This window comes from Balaenoptera physalus (assembly GCF_965194825.1).
Source record: "Balaenoptera physalus genome assembly, chromosome: 13".
NCBI lineage: Eukaryota > Metazoa > Chordata > Mammalia > Artiodactyla > Balaenopteridae > Balaenoptera > Balaenoptera physalus.
The window spans coordinates 65,254,080-65,261,399 of record NC_138892.1 but is presented as its reverse complement, the minus strand read 5'-3'; the positions used below and the strand labels follow the sequence as shown (position 1 = coordinate 65,261,399).

At 47.4% G+C, this 7,320-nt stretch overlaps 1 protein-coding gene across 1 annotated transcript; it reads right to left on the bottom strand.

Moving 5' to 3' along the window:
- Positions 1–3,580: 3,580 nt before the first annotated feature.
- Positions 3,581–7,187, bottom strand: LOC309641414 (tubulin alpha-1B chain). The gene is made up of 4 exons (XM_082421440.1): positions 7,026–7,187; positions 5,395–5,617; positions 5,104–5,252; positions 3,581–4,745 (listed from the first exon to the last, which is right to left on the bottom strand). Exons 1-4 carry the CDS (start codon positions 7,026–7,028, stop codon positions 3,765–3,767), a joined length of 1,356 nt encoding a protein of 451 aa, XP_082277566.1. The 5' UTR covers positions 7,029–7,187; the 3' UTR covers positions 3,581–3,764.
- Positions 7,188–7,320: the final 133 nt, after the last annotated feature.

Sequence of the window (7,320 nt, the reverse complement as noted above, 5' to 3'; positions counted from 1 at the left end):
GAATGCTGGGTTGTGAAGGCACTTAAGCATTATATTATGGTGTTAAAATTTTGTAAAATGTGGACTTCCCTGGTGGCGCAGTGGTTAAGAATCTGCCTGCCAATGCAGGGGACATGGGTTCGAGCCCTGGTCTGGGAAGATCCTACATGCCGCAGAGCAACTAAGCCTGTGCACCACACCTACTGAGCCTGTGCTCTAGAGCCTGCGAGCCACAACTACTGAGCCCGCATGCCACAACTACTGAAGCCCATGCGCCTAGAGCCCGTGCTCCGCCACAAGGGAAGCCACCGCAATGAGAAGCCCGCACACCACAACGAAGAGCAGCCCCTGCTCGACACAACTAGAGAAAGCCCACACGTAGCAATGAAGACCCGATGCAACCAAACATAAATAATTATAAATAAATTAAAAAAAATTGTTAAATGTGGGTGGTGTAAATTGAAGGTGTTGATGTTAAGGTTAATAATCATTATTATCAGTATCATCACCCTCGCCATCTCTAAGTAAACCCTCCTTGAGCTTTATTTCTTTCTATTTCTTTTCTAAATAAATGGTTCATTCTTCCTTGGCAGTGGCTCTGGTGTCCTGCTGAGCAGAGCTGTCAAGTCCTGGGGTACCCTGCCCCTCACTTCCCAAGCTTGGACACACAACTCTAAGCTTACAAGTCCTTCCAGACTTGATTGCCCTATTTGCCACCCCTCAACTCCCCACACACCTGGAGAAAGACAGGATGGAACTCTATAGTGCAAAAGGGGAAATAGGCCCAGAAGGTTCAGAGAGCCCGACTAGTGACAGAACAAGGAATCAAGTGTCTCAGTCAATCTGTTTCCAAGTCCTCTCTACCCTGAGTATCAATTTCTCAGAGGGTGCTAAAAGAGACTTGGGCCTGGAAAGAAAGTGAATGTGTTTTACAAAACCCTAGAGTTTGCTGTTTATATTAAAGAGAGCAATAAAGAATCTGGCTTAAGAGTGAAATAAATAATCATTATTTATTTTTACTTCCATTAAAGTACTCTGTGAGCCCTAAACCTTACCAGGCACTGTGATTGCTGTTGGGGCAGAGATGTAAATAATACTCTCAAACCCCCCACCAAAGGAATGCTTGATGGCATTTCCTGGTTGCCTCAGCATTTCAATCTAGCCTTTTCCCACCCCCCACCCCCATGTCCCACACTGAATATCTCATATTACCAAAGGCTTTGACTACTAGTACCTGCTAGTTATCATCTTGACCTATAAGATGAATGGGAACAGAGGGGACAGAGGGAAATACTGAATTTGAGCAGCAAGTCAGATCAACAACCAAATAACTAGGGTATAAAGGGGACTGGATAGTTTAGGAGTGCAGATAGGAGGTGTCTGTTCTAAAAAACAACCAGACACTGAAATTGGAGTTTGAATTGTAGAAAATGGACAATCCCTTCCCTCTATAGGTTTCCTCTTTTAAAAAATGAAATATTTCAGGCATACAGGAAAAAAGGATAATTGGTATTCTATTTGATAGAAACATTAACCCTTAGGGTTTTGTATATAACTCCCACTGATACTTGCCTCCTATCATTGTGTAGTTTCCTCCCACATTGAATAGGACTGACATGTGTAACGGACAGGATATTGTAGAAATGAGTGTGACTTTCGAGGTTAGGTCATAAGACTTTGTGGTATTCAACTTACCTTCTCTTAGCTCACTCTGGGGGAAGACTGCTCCTATGTCATGAGGACACTCAAGCAGCCCTATGGAGAGGTCCATGTGGTGAAGAACTAAGGCCACCTGCCAACAACCAGCACTAACTTGCCAGGCATATGAGTGAACCACCTTGGAAATGAAACCTCCAGCTCCAATCAAGCATTCAGATAACTGCACCCTCAGTCAACACCTTTACTGAAACCTTATGAGAAATCCTGAGTCACAACCATCCAGCTAAAGTGCTCCTGAATTCCTGACCCTCAGAAACTGCATGAGGTTTTACATATAAAAATATATAGTTTTTTCTTTTTTATACACATACATTAAGCCACAAAGTTTTTGGACAATAGATAACAGCATTGCAGACATCTATGTACCTACCACCCAAGCAGTCATAACGCTTTATTTACTACAGATCTTTTCTTAAAAATAAACACCCCTCCCCCCAAAAATAAAAATAAAACATTAGATACAGTTGAAACCCTGGCTTCTTCTCTATCCTGCCCCTGCCTTGCGCCTCAGAACTCCTAAAAAAAGCACCATGGCACACTGGATACCTAGTGTGTGCTTTTCCTGAAAAGCCCTTCTGTTTTTTCGTTTCCCAGGCTCCAGCCTAGTTACCTTTCCCTCTTGTATTGCAGAAAGGAACACAGAGCGACTTTTCAAGGGTTCTTTAGTCATCTCTCAAGATGGTCTTTCTCTGAGAGTTCAACAGTAACTCAAAATCCTATCTGCATTTGGTCACTAATTCCGTTAGGGTTCCCCTCAGTGCTTTAAAGCCCTGGGATCTGCCTTCCCCTGGGACCTGTGGTATCTGGCTATATGGGTGTTGCTGTGCCACCCAACTGAGCTTTCTCTCTGAAAAGTCTATAGATTTTTTCAGTTGAGGACAGCTATTTTTAAGTTTATAGGATTTATGGACTAGGGAAAAAATGGATACAACTTTGGTTTTCTCTACTCTTAAACCAAGACATCAATGTCTTCAGACCTTAATAATCCCTGTGCTTCCTGAATTTGAAATGTACATCTTCTCGGAGGCAAATGAGATGCAGAGGATTTAACCTATCTCTATAGTCAACTTTAGATGTAGCCAAACTATATACTGGAAATAATGTAAACTATGCCAAGTGCTTTGAACTGTAAACTTTTATCCTAACCTTTGCAAATGTTGCCATTTCGTCCCTCGTAAAGCAGCCACTCAGCCACTTTCCCACACATGCACATAGCTTACGCCCCATTTTTTTTTCTATACTAGGATCTTTGATCACCAGAATTCTGATCCTGCAACTTTTCTTCTCCCATCCTCCCTACAGGTGGGAAAACAGCTTTTACATCTTCCTGCTCAAATATTCTCCAGCCTGATGTTTACCTGTTCAAGGGTCACTAAGATCTTTTTGTTCCACTGATAGATTAGCAGGCCTCTTTAAACAGCAGTGGTATTTGTAGCATATTAAAAAGTACTTCCCATACCTAACTTGTAATTACCCAATAACTTCAAGATCTAGATTAGCAAAACCACTCTCATCTGAATTTACATTTTCCCAAGCCCCCTGACCTGGATTTCAACACTGGTTGATCTAAGAGTGGATGTATGTGTAACTGATTCACTTTGCTATACACCTGAAACACAACATTGTAAATCAACTATACTCCAATAAAAATTAAAAAAAAATTAGATTGTACATCTGAAAACAAAAAATATTGGTTGAGGTGAAGTTAACAGACCAGTTTCAGAATCCAGCTCTTCTGTTTTTCCAGACCAATGTGTTCCTTCCCCCCATAGAGATTTCTCGAATGAAATCCTTGATATTACCACCCTGTTGCAGAGACTTTCAGGTGTAGGAGTGGTAGCACATCTTGAATTGCAGAAACCAATTTAGAAGCACAGAACTCTTTCTTTCTTAAAGCCTTTACTTTTCAGACATGACAGAATAATCTTACAGGTACACATGGAAAAGCAATACATGATCACAGTTGAAAGTGAAGACAATCTAGTCAGAAAGCTTTTACTCCTGTCAGCTAATGTTGAAGCTGAAGTTCTGCATATGACATGCTGCAGGGCTGAAAGGAATGGTAATTAGTACTCTTCTCCTTCTTCCTCTCCCTCTCCTTCAACAGAATCCACACCAACCTCCTCATAATCCTTCTCAAGGGCAGCCATGTCCTCGCGAGCCTCAGAAAACTCTCCTTCCTCCATGCCCTCACCCACGTACCAGTGAACAAAGGCACGCTTGGCATACATCAGGTCAAACTTGTGGTCCAGGCGAGCCCAGGCCTCAGCGATGGCTGTGGTGTTGCTCAGCATGCACACAGCTCGCTGTACTTTGGCCAGGTCTCCACCAGGTACCACAGTGGGAGGCTGGTAATTAATGCCAACTTTGAAGCCAGTGGGGCACCAGTCCACAAACTGGATACTGCGCTTGGTCTTGATGGTGGCAATGGCAGCATTGACATCTTTGGGAACCACGTCACCACGGTACAACAGGCAGCAAGCCATGTATTTACCATGGCGAGGGTCACATTTCACCATCTGGTTGGCTGGCTCAAAGCAAGCATTGGTGATCTCTGCTACAGAAAGCTGTTCATGGTAGGCTTTCTCAGCAGAGATAACAGGGGCATATGTGGCCAGAGGGAAGTGGATGCGGGGATAGGGCACCAGGTTGGTCTGGAATTCTGTCAGATCAACATTCAGGGCTCCATCAAATCGCAGGGAAGCGGTGATGGAGGACACAATCTGGCTAATAAGGCGGTTAAGATTCGTGTAGGTTGGGCGCTCAATATCAAGGTTTCTACGACAGATGTCATAGATGGCCTCATTGTCTACCATGAAGGCACAATCAGAGTGCTCCAGGGTGGTGTGGGTGGTGAGGATGGAGTTGTAGGGCTCAACTACAGCTGTGGAAACCTGAGGGGCTGGGTAAATGGAGAACTCCAGCTTGGACTTCTTGCCATAATCGACAGAGAGACGTTCCATCAGCAGGGAGGTGAACCCGGAACCAGTTCCCCCGCCAAAGCTGTGGAAAACCAAGAAGCCCTGAAGACCTGTGCACTGGTCAGCCTGTTAGAAAAGAGGAATAGAAAAAACATAGTTATTGCTCTTTGTGATACCATCATAGTAATCATAGTAAATATTTTCACTTTTCATATTAATTCCAAAGATTTAGATCATATTTTGACAAGAAACAGGTTTTTTAAAAATGTAGACCTTCCTTACTCAGCATTTCTTTATCAAAAATATCTTTATTAATATTTATAAAATGACATCAAATAGTTCATATTTTAATTGAACTTTAAAAAAAACTTTAAAGGAATAATTAACCTCACTATTACATTTCAATTCTGTGTGAAAAAAAGAGCATATTCCAAATATCTCCCTTAGGTTCATTAATTTACTTTATTCTTGAGAATAAACATACCAGTTTCCGAATTCGGTCCAAGACGAGGTCAATGATCTCCTTGCCAATGGTGTAGTGACCTCGGGCATAGTTATTGGCAGCATCTTCCTTGCCTGTGATGAGCTGCTCAGGGTGGAAGAGCTGGCGGTAGGTGCCAGTGCGAACTTCATCTGGAAAAGGAAAACGAAGCAGCCACCCATCACCAACAACCTGCACAAGTCTGCTCGACCCCAGGGCATCAATGGAGCCCCCAGGACACACCTCCTGTCCCAGACCCCTGGGATCTCATTGGGGTTACTGAGGTCAACTCACCAATGACCGTGGGTTCCAGGTCTACAAACACTGCCCTGGGCACATGCTTGCCAGCACCTGTCTCACTGAAGAAGGTGTTGAAGGAGTCATCTCCTCCCCCAATAGTCTTGTCACTTGGCATCTGGCCATCGGGCTGGATGCCGTGTTCCAGGCAGTAGAGCTCCCAGCAGGCATTGCCGATCTGGACACCAGCCTGGCCAACGTGGATGGAGATGCACTCACGCTGTGAGAGGGAACAAAAAAAAACCATTAAAAACCAATTAGTGGTGACTGTGAAGCAGAACAAAATGTTTATGGAAACTTAATCTTACAAATTTCCTTTCAAAACGAATTACAGTGTAATGCTTTTTTTCTTAATCTAGGAGAAGGGCTATACTTTTGATTTCCATTAGTTTTAATTAATTTCCTTTTCCCCTCTAAATTGGGAAGGCCTCTTTCCAGATCAAGAACAGACCTTAGTCATTGCTTCCTTCTTTGGAGGATCAAGATAAGGAGGTCATCCATCTAGCGCTCAGGCCCCAGAATCCCATTTTAGAGTAAGTGGCCAGATTTCTGGGCAGCTCCCAACACAGGAAGCACGTGGTCAGAACAGGGCAGAGGAAATGTCTGGCTGCAGGGACGAGGGGTGGGGCTCTGCGGCAAAGGATGAATGAGCAATTCCGGGTGCGCGCGCCCGCGCCCGCGCCCCACCCCCGCCGCGGTTCGCGGAGCCGCGCAGCTGCAGAGGCTCTCAACAGCCACGTCTGCAGAGGCGCAGCCATGGCCAACCATCCTCCGCTTCCCGTAGGCATTGAGTTCAGTCCAGCACCTCCACATGTCACGACGCAGCAGGGGATTATCGGCGGCCCAGATCTGGACCAAGATCCGATTTCCGTTCCCTCAAAACCCCTCACCGCTACCACCTGCTCCCACACGCATTCCTAACACAGCAGAGGGCAGGGAGGGACAGATGGCCTCTACAGGCTGTTGGGAGCTAGCTGCCCTAATACACTGGCATAGCGCAGTACACCGATAAGGAGTCCTTCTCCACATTCATCTTACCGTTTTTATTTTTTTAAAAGAAAGAACTCAGGGTAACAGGAGACACGCCCTTCAGCCATAGACCTGCAGCGCCGCTGCGCGCCTGCGCATACTGCAGTGGCGGGCTCCCGTCCACTCCCTGGCGGGAAGGTAACGGTCGCGCGTGCGCTTTTGTGTCCAGCTGCTTCCCGCCTCCGCTTTTCGTGCTGAGGAGGAAGTGAGGGCGGGGAGAGCCCGCGCGCGCGCTCGCCAAAGGCTGGGGGGAAGAGGGGGATGGGAACGCGCGGGAAAAGAATGCAGTCTTGAGGGCACCGCGCCCAGAAGTTAAGGGCTAAATGAGAGTCCCAACCACGGTGAAGGAGAGCTAGTGCCCCGCCATCCCCTTCCAGAGTCCCAGAAAAAAAGGCGGTGGGCTCTCTCCGTTCCCTCTTCCCGGGCCCCAGCCGTTCTCCACAAACCGGGATCTATCTACTCTCATCCTCGGCCCTCGTCTTGCTCTTCGCCCTCCAAATGGACAGCGGTGGCGCCAGCCCTCTCTAGCTAGAGGCCCTCCGCGCTCCCCCGGGCTCGCTTCTCCCCGTTTTCCCGAGAGAGGCCGGCGGTCCACTCACCATGGTGGCTACGGGTCAGCAGGCGCAGGCAACAGGAGTAGACACCGGGTCCCGGTTACCGTCCTCGACAAGCTAAGAGTCGAGGTAAGTAACGCACTGAGGCGGGGGCGCTGCGGGAGCCACTTAAGTAACGGTCCGGGGAGGGGCTGGCGGGCACAGGCGGTGCCATGGCCGCAGGCCCCACCCCCGGCCCGGCGTACCCACTCGGCGCCCGGCTCGGCCGCCGCAGAGGCGGGCTCCTGGCCCCGAGCCCTTCCCCGCGCCGGGCGTGCGGGGCGGGGTCCGCCGCGCCTGC